This window comes from Xyrauchen texanus, chromosome 35 (assembly GCF_025860055.1).
Source record: "Xyrauchen texanus isolate HMW12.3.18 chromosome 35, RBS_HiC_50CHRs, whole genome shotgun sequence".
Lineage (NCBI taxonomy): Eukaryota > Metazoa > Chordata > Actinopteri > Cypriniformes > Catostomidae > Xyrauchen > Xyrauchen texanus.
The window spans coordinates 28,635,483-28,652,490 of record NC_068310.1 but is presented as its reverse complement, the minus strand read 5'-3'; the positions used below and the strand labels follow the sequence as shown (position 1 = coordinate 28,652,490).

Sequence of the window (17,008 nt, the reverse complement as noted above, 5' to 3'; positions counted from 1 at the left end):
TAAAACAACAAAGATTGAAGTTGTCTCAATTTAGAGAAAGTGGTTAAATAGCCCTTTCTCATGGTGTCAGCAGTTGTTTGTTAGAGTCTTGGTTAGTAGTCCTTTTTCTAAAATTGTTAGGAAGAAAAATGAAAATTAGTGGTGCTTTTTAAGGCAAGCATCACTTTTACTGTTACTATTACTACTATCAGAATAAATCCCTAATGCTAAGTACTCAAATTTGGTGAGTGATTCTTCCCACACCATTTGTGCTATGAACCTCAAATCATGCAACTTGTTGACAAAAGGTGTGCTATTACTTTTTAAACAATCGGTTATACGATTTTTGCCTGGCAGACAATAAAAACAGGTGACAAAAAACCAAATAGACTTACATTGAAGAAGGGACCTGTGCCAGATCGAGGAACCAGAATATCACAGAAACTATCTTTACTTAGGCCATAAAGTAACAACTTAGCAACCACCCAGAACACCCTAGCAACTTCCTTGCAGTTGCAACAAATTAACAGAGACCTACAAAACCCTAGCATTGTGGTGGTGAGTCAGGGTATTGTACACAACCTTGTGATCCATGTACTCAAGGAATGGAAGTTATCATATTTATATATGGATTCTGAGAGAGCGAGACACCGTATTTCCCCAAAACAAGTTATGTAAGAGCAATGTTAGTTCATTTAACCATAGATCATTAAATAAGAGGAAAAAAGGTAGTGTTGTTTTGCTTGGTGTTGTTATGATTAGAGCTACTATGCTGGAACAGTGGATCAATTATTAATGTTAGAATTTGTCCCACCGTGTTGTTCCCATGTCTAACAAGAGCTACTCTAGCATAGTGCTAGCTAAGATTATATTAATATTTAAACAAAGACACTTTATACTGTAGACTGAAATACTCTAAAATATGACAATGATAATGAAAACAATAGTTTGTTAACTCATTTTAAGTGTAAAAAGTTTGAATTGGCCCATGTATCATACTGATTGAGAATTGTATAGATTTTTACAGTGTTCAGTATCCCTATATAGTTACACAAAAATGAAACTTCTGTCATCATTTACTCACCCTCATGTCATTTCAAACCTTAATGACTTTCTTTCTCATAAAAGGAAACGTTAGGCAGAATGGTAGGAACCAACAGCTTCTGTCAACATTCACTTTTATTGCTTCTTTTTCAATGCAATGAAAGTGAATACTGACTGAGACTAACATTGTGCCTAACATCTCATTTTGTGTCCCAAAGAAAAAATAAATGGAACAACATGGACAGGGTTGGGAGGGTTACTTTTGAAATGTATTCCACTACAGATTACAGAATACATGCTGTAAAATGTAATTTGTAGCGTATTACATTAGATTACTCAAGGTAACATATTCTAAATACTTTGGATTACTTCTTCAGCTCTGGTAGATTTTTTCACTTCTTTTGACTATAAAAATTCTGCCAGTACAGTAAAACAAAATACACATGTTAAAAATACATTCTCTGAAAAACTTAAATATCTTATGCAGTGTTGCTTCTAAAACAAGATAAATCAAATTGATCTTGTTTTAAGGATTTTTAAATTTTTTACAGGAAAACAATACAATAATTATTATCAAGAATATGATTTTTGCCCTAATATCAAAGATCTTACTAGAACAAAATAAATTATGATCCAACGTGAATTTTCTTAATAAAAAAATATGATCGTGTCTGGTATGTGTATGTAAAATGGCTTGAAATAGCATTTTAGCTTAGCATAAAGCTGACAAACAAAGGTTTATTTCTCTTTCTTCTGCTCCAAACTTTCTTCAAAAAGTTACTTCTCTGTCTGCTCATATGAATGTAACACATCATAAGAAAGTGTTTCACCGCTGTTCAAATGCACTTTGGATCACATCATTTATATGTATAAAAGTTTTCCATCTGAAAGGACTAAATATTAAATGAAACAAAGTACAATAAAATGCAAAGTAATCTCTTCAGTAATCAGAATGTAACTGTATTATAATTACCAATAATTTAAATTGTAACTGTAGTGCAATATAGTTACTTATACTTTGTATTTTAAATATGTATTCCCGTTACATGTATTCTGTTACTTCCCAACCATGAACATGGAGCAACATGAGGGTGAAACAGTGATTTTGTCATTTTTATTTTTGAGTGAACTTAAAGTCATTAATAGACACAAAGGTTAATTTCCAAAGACTTTAAAAGCTGACAAGGCAATCAGTCAAATATTAATTTGGCACCTGTGGGTTTGTTCCTGCAGAGTTGGAATGAAAACGCAAGCTTATGAAGTTCAGTACAGTAAAATAAACAATAAATGTGGAAAAAAGTAGTGGTTACTGATGACTAACTGTAATGTTTTGTGTTTGTAGACAGGATCGGTTTGCCCAGTGTGATCTTCTCCTATGCTGCAATGAGCTTCGTGTTGGTGGTGTTTGTGATTGTATTTGTGCCAGAAACTAAAGGCCGATCGCTGGAACAGATTTCCAAGGAGCTTGCCATGAAGTAAGAACACATAGACACTCAAACCAGAGTATGTGAGCAGAGCGGAGCGAGGCGTGGGTTTTTAAAAAATCGGAGCGTCATTGTTTTCTCTCGCTCCAAGAGTGCACCACTAACGCTCCATAATGGGCAAAACACCTGCTAATGGACCTTAATACAATAATTCACCACAGTGTTAAACACTATTGGCATGAAGAAAAGATGGAATTTCTGATATAACCAGAAAGAATGTGATAAAAATAAATACTAATTTAAAATCTAGCAGCACTTGGTAATGTTCGACCTCCAGTGCGAAGGTTCTTACGCTCCCTTTTATTGAGTTAAGCTTGCGTAAAGCTTGACTTAACTACATGCTTGTGTCTCGTCTCTTTATTCTTACATCAACTGAGAAATTCTAAACGTCATCAATACATACATCTATATCTCTCCCCTATTAAATATTTGGAATAATCATATCATCATTCTAATCTAATGCATCACAATCTTAACTCTAGTCTATTATGTCCCGCATTAAATAGAATTGAACTTTTAACGACGTAAAACACTTTCTTGCATTGCGATACTAGTTTCATGACTAACAAGCACATTTCTTGCAGAATTCGTATGTTTTCAGATGTTTTAGATTAGATTTATTTTGATGTAATTGAAACAGTATGAAAACAGAAAGAAAGTTTAACGGTATGAATGAACTTAAAACAACATAAAACATAAGATGAACACACATGCACCATCACAGCCTGGCCACGCCCTCCTCCTCATCATAGTAATTAATTATTGTCAATGATTGTTCTTATTAGATTTTTTTTACATTATAACAGTAATACAATAGATAAGTTCACCCAAAAATCTGTCATAATTTACTCACTATTATGTTGTTCTAAACCTGTATATCTATTTCTTCTGTGGAACACAAAATATGTTTGGCAAAATGTTTGGGACTGACAGTCTCTGTCACCATTGACATTCATTGTATGGGAAAAAAAAAGATATTATTGTATCTGCATTCTTCAAAAATGAAATCCCCTCTTTGTGTTCCACATGTTTGGAATGACATGAGGAAAAGGGAATAATGACAGAATTACATTTTTTGGATGAACCTACTCTTTAATTACCATGAAAATGATGTGACAATGCCAAAAAATTTCCTAAAAACATAATTATTTTCTTATTTCTTTTTCCTCTTGTACACTGTTATTCAACAGGGAGTTCCTGTTCAAAGTGCATTGAATCATGTGCTCACATGTTCAACAACTTGTCCTGTTTTGCAGGAATCATCTGAGCAGCGCACTGCTGTGTCACAGAAGAAAAAAGGAGGCTAAAACACAATCCACACCAGAGGAAACTAGGACCCTAACAACTGTTTGACATTTCACTCAAATGAAGAGTCTAGGAGTTTGGAAATTTGCAAGCGATTATTATTTGTTCATATCATCTTAGACCCCCAGTGACACCTGGTGGTGTGGGTGCAGCATCAATCAAAGTCAATAGTTTTCAGTCACAGATGCCATTGAATAAATTCACTATTCACAATCAGCCATGATTAATTTAATGAGTAAAAGCATCCAATAACAAGACGGTTACTAAGATTAAGCGAGTAGTAATCAGATGGTCATGTGATTCTAAAATTGCAGCCCCCATGAGGGTGCCTCTGCCCCATGTAGAACAGATTTTATAATGTTACTGATATGACTAGAGTGCTCATCTTTTGTGAGTGCTCGTGATTTATACATACACTGGCGGCCAAAAGTTTGGAATAATGTACAGATTTTGCTCTTATGGAAATAAATTGGTACTTTTATTCACCAAAGTGGCATTCAACTGATCGCAATGTATAGTCAGGACATTAATAATGTGAAATATTACTATTACAATTTGATAAAAATATTCAGAACTTCATAAAATACTTGAAAGAATTATCATTAAAAAAATCCTCTATGTGCAGCAATGACAGCTTTGCAGATCCATGACATTTTAGCTGTCAGTTTTTCCAGATACAGATTTTCTCCCCACACTTCCTGCAGCACTTACCATAGATGTGGCTGTCTTGTCGGCACTTGTGATGCACCTTACAGTCTAGCTGAAATGCGGCTCAATGCGGTTAAGATCCATAACACTCTTTTCTATGATCTGTTGTCCAATGTCTGTGTTTCTTTGTCCACTGTAACCTTTTTCTTTTTCTGATTCAAAAGTGGCTTATTCTTTGCAATTCTTCCCATAATGCCTGCACCCTGAATCTTATCTTTACTGTTGTACATGAAACTGGTGTTGAGCGGGTAGAATTCAATGATGCTGTCAGCTGAGGACATGTGAGGCGTCTATTTCTCAAACTAGAGACTCTGATGTACTTTTCCTCTTGTTTAGTTGTACATTTGGCCTTCCAAATCTCTTTCTGTCCTTGTTAGAGCCAGCTGTCCTTTGAAGACTGTAGTGTACAGCTTTGTATGAAATCTTCAGTTTTTTGGCAATTTCATTCCTCAAAACAATGATTGACTGACGAGTTTCTAGAGAAAGCGCTTTCTTTTTTGCCATTGTTGACCTAATCTTGACTTTAAGACATGGTAGTCTATTGCATTCTGTGTCAACACAAAAACGAACAAGACAATGTTAAGCTTAATTTAATTAAACAAATAGCTTTCCGCTGTGTTTGATATAGTGGCAAGTGATTTTCTAGTCCCAAATTAGCAATTTAGCATGATTACTCAAGGATAAGTTGTTGGAGTGATGGCTGCTGGAAATGGGGTCTGTCTAGATTTGATATAAAATTACGTTTTCAAATAGTGATGGTGCTGTTTTTTACATCAGTAATGTCCTGACTATACTTTGTGATCAGATGAATGCCACTTTGGTGAATTAAAGTACCAATTTCCTTCTGAAACAGCTAAATCTGTACATTATTCCAAACTTTTGGCCTCCAGTGTATTCAAAATTACAATTAAATTATTTAGAAGTAAAATGTTTGAATGGGGTAAAATGACTGAGTTCATCTTTAACAATGTAACTTCTCATGGCATGAAAGGTCAGTTGAGAAGAGTTTAATAAATCAATTTGATTTGTATAATTTTTTAATGCATTTTTAAAACACTGCAGTTTTGTTTTGATGAAGGCCTTTGTACATTCACTGTTTTGAGACACTTTGGAAATTATTTAAATATGTTCCTAATCATGCCATGGCAAGTCAAAGCCAAGTTCTGTGGCACAACCACATATAGTATTTGTGTGCTGAGCACTGCTGTGGTCAGCCCCAGAAAGTGTGTCCAATCGTAAGCAATGCTATTTTGTTTTAGTACAATACAAAATTTAGTTCATTAAGAAATCCACATGATCTCACTCTGTCAAAACAATGATGACTATGTATGTGGTAGCCTAGTAGCAGATGAGTAATGCTGGGATATTCCTCCTCTTAAAGAGACACACATACTCAGAGAAAATAAAGAAATAAAATAAAAAATGTCTAAAAATGATCAATTCATATAGGGATTGTTTTATTTTGTTTATTATAAAATATAAAAGTTGTCACATATTACATTAGCATAAGCTTCACAACCAGTGCTCTGTCAAACAGCATACACCAGAAATATACTGTACATCATCTGCTGTTTAAATGTGGTGTGTGCCATATAACCCCTCACTCCAAAAGTTAAATGTGATCCTTAAATGTCACCGTTTGCCAGTTTTTACATTGATGTCCATGCACAGTAATACAGTTACTTCATGTGTTTTTAAATTATAAACTGTCAGCAACAAAATGCACTAATGGTCCTCTTCTGAGCTTGAGGAAGTCATCATTATTCGCTCTGGGGTCCGAACACCATAGTTTAAAGGCATGACTCTGAAAACACACGACCCAGACCCACTTGGACGTTAAATGGCAAAAGCTGCCTCGGGGAGACATACAGTACAACAGTTACAAGCCTTAAAACAGTCAATGATAAGGTGCTTCTTTATCAAACTGGTGCCTGTGTGTGTTTGTTTTATCCCAGTGTTTTCTGACACTCAAACAAGAGAGGATAAATCTGTTCCACTGCAGATGCCACACTTTGCACATTTGGTCCTAGAGAGAGGGAAATAAGTCAAAGATTAAGAGATAAACAACATTATGACAGATTTATCAACATTTAATGGTGATTCTGATCTCTCTATTTATAAAAAAACTAAACAAAAAATAAATAAACGTCTTTATTTAAATGAACTTTCTTGGAAGTTTCATTTTTCATGATTTAAAGAGATCAAAAGTGGGCCTGTGATTGAAGAACCTCCCTTTAATAGTTTCTGTGTTATGAATCATACATTATCTGGTACTAAATAACACGTCATTGGTAATCAATGTCATGGATGATTAAAACAAAAATGTATTCGTAGCTGACTGCTTGCAAAGCTGAATTATATTAGCTAAACTTCAGACTGTCATGGTAGCACAGCATACATGCTATTGGCTGCCTTTAATGTGATGTGGCGAATTAAATAATCGAGGATTTATTCTCTAAGGTATGGGATCATGCAGTAACCTGTATGATCTTTTTGGGGGCATGTATTGAAGAGGTTATCCAATGACTAACACAACATCCAGGGAGATGAAGCCATGATATTTTCCATATGAATTTAGCATTTTAGGTAACTTAGCTTTGTATTAAGCAGTTAAGGTCCCTTGTGGAGTTCTTCCGATCCGCTAAATTGATACAGAAAGACGGGTTATGCAAATATTTCACCTGTAACAGTGATACTGCCTGTGGAAAACACCTGCACCGTAGCCCTGAGGTTTTTGATTCTGTATGACGCAGCAGGATGGAGCTCAGGTTCATAGCTGAAAATATATCCATACAAAAACATACTGATGAGATTACTGGTGCAATCTAAAAATAGGAAAACATGTTTAGTATGATGAACTGATACTTCAGAGTTTTCTCAATGCAGGATACACTATTTCAACACTAGAGAGTGCGGTTCCATTTCTCCATGGTTGGAGTTGTCCTTTGTTTACCCCTACTAGTGTGTAATGAATAATAATGGGTTGCCTAATGGATTTGCTTTTATAGCGGTGATCTTAGAGGACCACTAAGGAAGCTATAATACTCACACTAGTCTTGGATAGCTTAAACTGACATGGATCTTTTATTGAATACTCCAAATGTGTTTTTTTTATTAAATTTGTCCATGACAATCATTGCCCCAATAATGATGAGTCTCCACTGAACATGCAATAACATACAGACTTAGTGAGTGATAAATGTAGTCACAAAATCAGAGACCCTCCCCTTGACTAAATCTGATCACAAGTGGTCACAGGAGACACATTTGAGACACATGTAAATACTAATCTGTCTCGGCTGACCACTTGTGTTCGGATCACCCAAGACGGACATTATTAGCAGGTGTAAACAGGGCCTTAATTGTTAGCAGGTGTAAACAGGGCCTTAATTGTTTCACAGTAATACTGTCCATTAACAATGCAAGAGTACATACTATTTAAATGTATGGCTACAATGGAAATTCAACCATTTAACATGCAGTTGGAGGACACACTAGATGGAATTTTAATGTTTTACCTGGCAATGGGACGGTTATTTTTGGTGAACTCAATGAGACGGATTTGAAAAGGCAGGGAGCACACCGCCAGCACATTTACAACCTTAAAATCTGAGAACCTCACCTGCAGAAGAGCAAATATTGAAAGATCATCCACACAAACAAACAAGTTGATAAGAACAAAAACAAAATGATCTAGTAGCAATAAACCTAGTCTGACACCTTAAATCCAATCTTCTGCAGACAGCGGGCCAGCCGTCGGGCACCCAGTTTGGCCTCCTCCTCACTAAAATAAAAATAATTTATATGCATGTGTAATATATATATATATATATATATACATACATACACACACACACACACACACACACACACACACACACACACACACACACACACACACACACACACACACACACACACACCGGTCAAACTTTTGAAACACTTGACTGAAATGTTTCTCATGATCTTAAAAATCTTTTGATCTGAAGGCGTATGCTTAAATGTTTGAAATTAGTTTTGCAGACAAAAATATTAACATATTAACATGTTTATGAAATTCCCAATACACTCTAAGTCCTCGTGGTGGCACAGTGATTCACCTCAATCCGGGAGGTGGAGGATGAATCTCAGTTGCCTCCGCGTCTGATACCGTCAATCCACGCATTTTATTGCATGGCTTGTTTAGCGCGTTAGTACGTGTGGAGGCTTCATGCTATTCTCGGCTGCATCTACACACAACTCACCACGTGCCCCACTGAGAGCTAACCACATTACCACGACCACGAGGAGCTTACCCCATGTGACTCTACCCTCCCTAGCAACCGGGCCAATTTGGTTGCTTAGAAGACCTGGCTGGAGTCACTAAGCACGCCCTGGATTCGAACTTGCAACTCCAGTGGTGGTAGAGTAGATGTATTTTAAAAATTTTAAATAATAGTGTTAAGTCAGAAAACCTGGATGTGTTTTTAAAAAGTGTCATTACCGAACTTGTTAGTCTTATAAAACACAAGTTGTGATGTTTGAAAAAATTACATGTGTTTTTTGTGACTTTCCTCTGTTCAAATGAGTGATGTCAAGAACTCTGTGCTGAAATTTTTATATAAGAGCAAGATTAGCTAGAATTGTCAAAGCCGAAACAGTCATTACCGAACGAGCTATGATAGATTTGGTATTGACATATTTGCTTTGGTAGTGATATTAAGTTGTTCTTTCAGATTTTATTTATAAAAATACATAATTTATACATATACATAATACATACACACCAAGCACTTTATAAGGAAGAAATGTGCACCTACTTATCCATGTGATTATCTAATCAGCCAATCATGTGGCAGCAGTGCAATGCATAAAATCGTTGGTGCCAGATGGGCAGGTTTGAGTATTTCTGTAACTGATGATCTTCTGGGATTTTCATGTAGAACAGTCGCTACAGTTTACTCCGAATTGCAAAAAAACATCCAGTGAGCGACAGTTCTTTGGACGGAAATACTTTGTTGATGAGACAGGTCAACGGAGAATGGCCAGACTGGTTCGGGATAACAAAAAGTCTACTGTAATTCAGTTAACCACTCTGTACAATTGTAGTGAACAGATTAGCATCTCAGAATAAACAACATGTCGAGCCTAGAGGTGGATGGTCTACAACAGTAGAAGACCGCGTCGGGTACTTAATTAAGACATAATGTTTCTAATAAAGTGCTCAGTGAGAGTAAATATATAATTTATTTTTACTTAAAGACTAATACAGGCAGATAGACACAAGAGATGCAAATATGCCCAAGAGTACAGCTGAGCGCCTATGTGAATATTGGCGGAGGATCAGGTATGGCCCCATAAGATATCAACAATTAACTTATAAAAACAAAGAGATTACAAATTTAAGACGAAAGCAAGTGGGTAAATTTAAAAATGTAAAAAACTTGACTGACAGGGAGAAGAGAAACACTTGTGCGCAAGTTAAAAACAGCATAGGGACCGGAAGAAAGCACAGAAAGAGCTAGAGAGGGAAACAACTCTACCTTGTACGTCAATTGAAGGTAAACATACACCAGACCACAGCATACCTGACACCTGAACATAATTGCTTAAAGTGTCATTAAGTGACTTTAGGGTGTTCCATGAAAATAAGGTCACTACCAAAATGTCCGAAACAGTTGTTTGTTGTTGTTGTTTTGTTTTTTGCAAAAACAAAATGATGTTATACCATGATTTATTTTTTTAACTGGTGACCAGGATGGACATATTATTATCCTATGAATATCAACCAACTTCTTGAGGTATCACCCTGGGAAGTTTTTAAACAGTATTGAAGAGTTCCCATCTATGTTGGGTCCTCATTGGCTGCTTTTCTTTATTATTTGTTCCAAGTCATGAATTAAAAAAAAAAGAATATATATTTTAATAAAATTTTTGTTTTAAAATGAAATAAATTAATATGGTAGCACAATTAAATACAAAAATAATTTCAAACATTTAAGCATACGCATTCAGATCAAAAGCATTTCAGGTGATTCAAAAGTTTAGACCGGTAGTGTATATATATATATATTCACTGGCTGCCAAACGTTTGGAATAGTGTAGATTTTGCTCTTATGGAAATAAATTGGTACTTTTATTCACAATGTATCGTCAGGACATTAATAATGTGAAAAATTACTATTACAATTTTTTAAAAAAGTTCAGAACATCTTGAACTATTTCAAATCCTCCATGTGCAGCAATGATAGCTTTGCAGATCCTTGGCATTCTAGCTGTCAGTTTGTCCAGATACTCATGTGACATTTCTCCCCACACTTCCTGTAGCACATGCAATAGATGTGGCTATCTTGTCGGGCACTTTACGCACCTTACAGTCTAGCTGATCCCACAAAATCTCAATGCGGTTAAGATCCATAACACTCTTTTCAATGATCTGTTGTCTGATGTCTGTGTTTCTTTGTCCACTCTAACCTTTTCTTTTTCTTTTTCTGTTTCAAAAGTGTCTTATTCTTTGCAATTCTTCCCATAAGGCCTGCACCCCATGAGTCTTCTCTTTACTGTTGTATATGAAACTGGTGTTGAGCGGGTAGAATTCAATGAAGCTGTCAGCTGAGGATATGTGAGGCGTCTATTTCTTAAATTAGAGTCTCTTATCCTCTTGTTTAGTTGTACATCTGGTCTTCCTCATCTCTTTCTGTCCTTGTTAGAGCCAGTTGTCCTTTGAAGACTGTAGTGTACAGCTTTGTATGAAATCTTCAGTTTTATTGGCAATTTCAAGCATTGTATAGCCTTCATTCCTCAAAACAATGATTGACTGACAAGTTTCTAGAGAAAGCTGTTTCTCTTTTTTTTGTGATGGTGCTGTTCTTGACATCAGTAATGTCCTGACTATACCTTATGATCAGTTGAATGCCACTTTGGTGAATTAACGAAAAATGTCCTTCCAAAACAGCAAACTCTATACATTATTCCAAACTTTTGGCCATCACTGTAGTTGAAGTTTACATACACCACATTTATACTGTTTTTCCACAATTCCTGACATTTAATAGTAGAATACATTCCCTGTCTTAGGTCAGTTAGGATCACTAATTTAGTTTAAGAATGTGAAATGTCAGAATAATAGTAGATACAATTAGTTATTTCAGCTTTTCTTTCTTTCATCACATTCCCAGTGGGTCAGAAGTTTATATATACTTTGTAAGTATTTTGTAGTATTGCTTTTAAATTGTTTTGGTCCATTCCTCCAGACAGAACTGATGTAACTGAGTCAGGTTTGCAGGCCTCTTTGCTTACACACGCTTTTTAGTTCTGATTGAGATTGAGGTCAGGGCTTTGTGATGGCCACTCCAATACCTTGACTTTGTTGTCCTTAAGCCATTTTGCCACAAATTTGGAGGTATGATTGGGGTCATTTTCCATTTGGAAGACCCATTTGCAACCCCCATGCTTCACAGTTGGGATGGTGTTCTTAGGCTGGCAAGCCTCACCCTTTATCCTCCAAACACAACGATGGTCATTATGGCCAAAAAGTTACATTTTTGTTTCATCAGACCAGAGAAAATTTCTCCAGAAAGTAATATCTGAGGTCTTGGCTAATTTCTTTTGATTTCACCATGATGTCAAGCAAAGAGGCACTGAGTTTGAAGGTAGACCTTAAAATACATCCACAGGTACACCTCCTATCAGAAACGAAATGACTAATTGTTAAAGGCTTGACATAATTTTCGGGAATTTTCCAAGCTGCTTAAAGGCACAGTTAACTTAGTGTATGTAAACTTCTGACCCACTGGAATTGTGATAGTCAATTAAAAGTTAAACAATCTGTCTTTAAACAATTGTTGGAAAAATTACTCATGTCATGCACAAAGATGTCCTAAATGACTTTTAAATCTGTCGAGTGGTTAAAAAAGTGAGTTTTAATGACTTCACCCTAAGTGTATGTAAACTTCAAACATCAACTGCGCACACACACACACACACACACACACACACACACACACACACACACACACACACACACACACACACACACACACACAGGGCTGGGCGATATGGCAAAAAATTTGAATCTCGATTTTTATCAACCTTTTTTCAACTTTTAAATGTACTCCACCATGATTCAAATTGCATGTTCTTTATTAGAAAGCAAGGTAGCCTGGTTACAGAAATCCAAGTCCTTTTCATTATACAAATGTGTGCAAGAAAAATGTACAAACACACCAAATGCATCCAGATGTTCAGAAATAATAGAACAAAATAAGAAAAGTGTAAAAAATACTTTCACAGTCATTTTTATCTAAATCAAGCCTATCTAGAAAGTTATCTAGAAATCAATATCTATAAATTATTACGTTTATCTAGAAAGGACTGTAATGTATTTAAAACAAATTGTATGTAAAATCATAAACCCCTGAAGATAGAGACGTGCCCTTTAGCTGTTCACGTTGAACAGTGCAGCGATATGAAATAATTTATCATTACAATTCAACTAGCAAAGCGTGTCAAAATGATTGCTTGCCAAACGTTGGCTATAGATGCAGTACACTTGAAACACGTCACAGAACAAAGCATTAACTAGGAATCTATCCGAATCATCATGGTAAAAGGAGTGGCAGATTTTTAATTCGCCATATATAGCCTATAGGCCTTATTCACAGCAATGATTTTTAATGGGAATGATAACAAGGCTGTGAGGGATAGACGTACAGTCTCTCCAATGGACTGTGCAGCAGTGTTTTTAGATTGTTCCACGTACAAAACAGAAACATATTTTTTTCAAAAAAACTAAAGTTGTGTAAATCAGATGTGATCTAGGAGCTTTATACAGCTTTATGCATTCACCAGTTTGTCTGGGGAGAGAGGAAGCGGTAAGGGTTTTCGCCCGAGATGAAATGCTGGCAATTGCTTTTTCTTTGTTAACAATGAGAAACGGTGAAAATAAAAGGGGCCAGACCTCAGAGTGAGAAAGAGAGAGCCAAGTCTGCATGTGTGTGTGTGTGTGTCAGCGCAGATATCGTTTGAGTGAATGTCTGAAGCTTCACAGTTACGCAATAATGCGAAAGTGTTAGTGTGTAAATAAATGTATCTTTGAGTTGGATTCACAATCTCCAGCTTCCTTATTCCTCAAATCGGTTACAGTGCCACTGAAGAGATGGGAAGTCTATCCCTCACAGACTTGTTGTCATTCCCATTAAAAATCAAAGATGGCGCGGCCGTGAAAAAGGTCTATTCATATGATTTGATATGAAGCACCTAACTGTCACATAACTAACTCTTTATAATTGGTAACAAAATAAGAAAGGAGACCATTCATCAACATGTGCACGCTGAGGCCAATTATGGTCTTAAGCCGGCTGCAATCACACTGTGTTCAATCGAACTGGGAATATTATTGCTGTCTTTTATATTAGTCTCTGTCATGTTCATTTGGAGTGTGTACACACACGTGCAGCTGATCAAATCGGAAGTGAAATTAAGACAAACGCTGTGAATTTCTTTTTCTCTTCCTTATTGGTGGGGTTAGGGTTATTCTATTGATGAATTATCAACAAAATATCTAACTATAGCTAATTAATCTCTAATTAGAATTTTAAAAGTGTCAAAACGCATTAATTGGAAAATCTGCCCAGCCCTACATACATATACATAGTATGTTAATATAATAAATGTATATACAGTACTGTGCAAAAGTTTTAGGCACTTGTGAAAAATGTTGCATAGTGAGGATTTCATCAAAAATATAGTTTTTGTTTATCTATGGACATCATACAAGGTTCAGTAAACATAAAAAAGCTAAATCAATATTCAGTGTGACCACCTTTGCCTTCAAAACAGCATAGATTCTCCTAGATACACCTGGACACAGTTTTTCCTTGGTTGTTGGCAGATAGGATGTTCAAAGCTTCTTGGAGAATTCGCCACAATTCTTCAGTCTATTTAGGATGTCTCAATTACTTCTGTCTCTTTATGAAATCTCAGACAGACACAATGTTCGGGCGGGGGGAGGGGGGGGCATGCCATCTGTTCTTCTATTCTATTCTTGTTGCAAAAGTAATGTTTGGGAGTCTAACATTTATATTTCCTATTGACATACTAAAGCTGAAGGTATAAACAACCATCTTAAGAATTTTTTTTTTTTTTAAAACATATTACGTGCTTAAAACTTGCACAGTACTGTATGCTTACGTGTTTTTAAAATAAATAATGATGTTACACAGTGTCAGTGTAATGACTGTCCCAACTTTTTTGGTGCACGTTGCAATCATCTGATTTGGTGTATATTTAAAATGTAACAATAATAATAATAATAATAATAATAATTAATTAATTTCACAAGGTAAAATATCAAATAATTTGATGTTGTAGTGCTTTCAAAATAGCACAGTGTGAACAGAATTTACAAATCACTCCTTTTTGTTTTTATATGCATTTTTCCATACTGTCCCAACTTTTTCGCAATTGGGGTTGCAAAATTATTCAATTACCAGTTAACCAAATAAGTTGAACCTCACAAGACTAAAGTGCATCACAAACAACTCTTGGCTTAGTATTAAGTATTCTGAGATTTACAATGGAGATTTTAGTGTGACCTTGTTGCTCCAGCGCAAATAATTTTCCCTGACGACCATATAGAGGCAGTGATGCGTGGTTTCCGCAGCTTCATCAAGACTTTCTAGAAAAACAGAGTGAAAAACATCCATAGAACATAAGCAACAATGTGTGTAAATGATTGGCCCTATACTGATTAATACTGCTGATACCAATGATTCCAGGTGATGGGTGAACACATAACGCTGATGCAGTTACTAATCTTTGCACTCAATGTTCTTTATGAGACACTCTGTAATTAAAATATGCAAGTATGAACTATGGAAGTGCATTCGTTATGACTAATGCATATTTATGCACAATTCAGGTACCCATGATCAAAACTTTGATTGTCTAGACTTACCCCCATTTCAGGTTTGTAGATGACATTAGTGCCCTCTAGGCCGATGGTGCGCAGGTTTAAATGGCACCTTGTTCTGAAGACAGATACGACATTGGAAACGATGATATCAAGCACCACATCATTACTTGGCTCCATGGGGCTGTTCTGGGTGAGATTTTAAGCTTGACAACCCCTTTAAAGATGCATGTCACAATCCAAAGAACCACCTGCAAGAACACATAAACAGATAAGGATTTAATACTTCCAGTGTAGAGGCAAAGCAACTGTGTGACTACATTACATGTAATCATTTAGCTAAATCTTTATGCAAGGTTACTAACAATCCAACCAAAAGGTAAATATATTGCTCAAGCATACTGTGCTGATAGTTGCTGGATCCTCCCATGGCCTGGGTTTGGATCACAGTGTGATGTAGTAAAATGGCTAAAGCTGGTAACCAAAAAGCTATGGAGGTTATTCATTAACTATGACCATTGTGCCCTAAACAAAGCCAGTTAACCTTTGCAAAGGGTACTGTAACTAATAAAATATACTGTAAGTTGCTTTGGATAACATACACGATACACCAAGTGAAAAAGCATCTAAGTGTAAAGCATTTGATATGACTACTTGCAAAATCATGGATGCGTTCGCATTATTCAGCTTTCAATGTCTCACTCTTTCTCTCTTTATTAGTCCAAGACTCAAAACGCACACACAAAGCATCGTCTGCAAGTGCTACCAGTCAAGCAAGTAGGATGTTAGTAGATTTATGCACCAACCAGTTTAAGATCAAATAACAGTAAACATATTAATTTAGAAAATAAGTGTATATAAAGCAACTTGCATGCGATGTATGATACACCACAAGCGATTCATACATTCAACGATTTAAGAACTAGTAATGGGTCGACAACAATGCAAAGCGACCATATAGGCTATTAGTTTTAAAAACAAACGGAGTTTAATTTATTACCTGAATGATTAGCAAAACACTTAGCTAATAAAAGTTTCACTTACTTGACTGATGAGGTGTTAAATTGTACGACCGAGAGAGATTTATGCTAAACAAAATTATGAAACGTTATTAAAACGAGTGTTCTGTTTATTAAAAATAACGATCGGAAGAGTATTAAAAGTAAACAAAAGCCTCAAAATATAAACAACAGACAACCGGCGATTGTTCTTCTTCGTTGGGGTTTTATGGCAGTTGGCATCCGGATTGTTGCATTACTGCCACCTTCTGTTCAACATTTCTTCTTCTTCTTTAGGTTTTAATGCGGCTGTTCAATATTTACATAGAGTCCATTTATTTAAAAGTCGCTTGTCCAGTCTTTTTTAGAAAATTAAATAGACATTTCCTCCCTTGTTTACTGTCTGCACATTCTAGCATACTTTTAATATTGTCCTCTATCCATCATATTTCCCGTAATTGTATCATCATTTCTTGTCTTTCTTGATTGAATTCCACACATGATGTAAGAATGTGTTCAACTGTCTCATATTCCTGACACTGACTGCTCAGGCCTGTTGGATGTTTTCCCATGATGTGAAGTATACCGTTAAGGCTGCA

At 35.8% G+C, this 17,008-nt stretch overlaps 2 protein-coding genes across 3 annotated transcripts in view; one reads left to right on the top strand and one right to left on the bottom strand.

The window, feature by feature from the left end:
- Nucleotides 1-6,675, top strand: part of LOC127628412 (solute carrier family 2, facilitated glucose transporter member 12-like) — a 14,948-nt gene extending 8,273 nt beyond the window's left edge. Inside the window, exons 5-6 of the mRNA XM_052105138.1 lie at nt 2,366-2,498; nt 3,764-6,675. Of these exons, the coding sequence (XP_051961098.1) occupies nt 2,366-2,498; nt 3,764-3,860 (230 nt within the window). The 3' untranslated portion in view covers nt 3,861-6,675. The remainder of the gene's footprint in view (nt 1-2,365; nt 2,499-3,763) is intronic.
- Nucleotides 6,411-16,621, bottom strand: LOC127628415 (TATA box-binding protein-like 1). Of its 2 annotated transcripts, none has more exons than XM_052105143.1 (7): nt 16,456-16,621; nt 15,457-15,662; nt 15,095-15,177; nt 8,241-8,304; nt 8,039-8,142; nt 7,202-7,296; nt 6,411-6,546 (listed from the first exon to the last, which is right to left on the bottom strand). In XM_052105143.1, exons 2-7 carry the CDS (start codon nt 15,589-15,591, stop codon nt 6,467-6,469), a joined length of 561 nt encoding a protein of 186 aa, XP_051961103.1. In that variant the 5' UTR covers nt 15,592-15,662; nt 16,456-16,621; the 3' UTR covers nt 6,411-6,466. The 2 variants fall into 2 exon arrangements, with proteins under 2 accessions (XP_051961103.1, XP_051961104.1); XM_052105144.1 differs by lacking the exon at nt 16,456-16,621 and adding an exon at nt 15,814-15,839.
- Between the last annotated feature and the right edge of the window lie 387 nt (nt 16,622-17,008).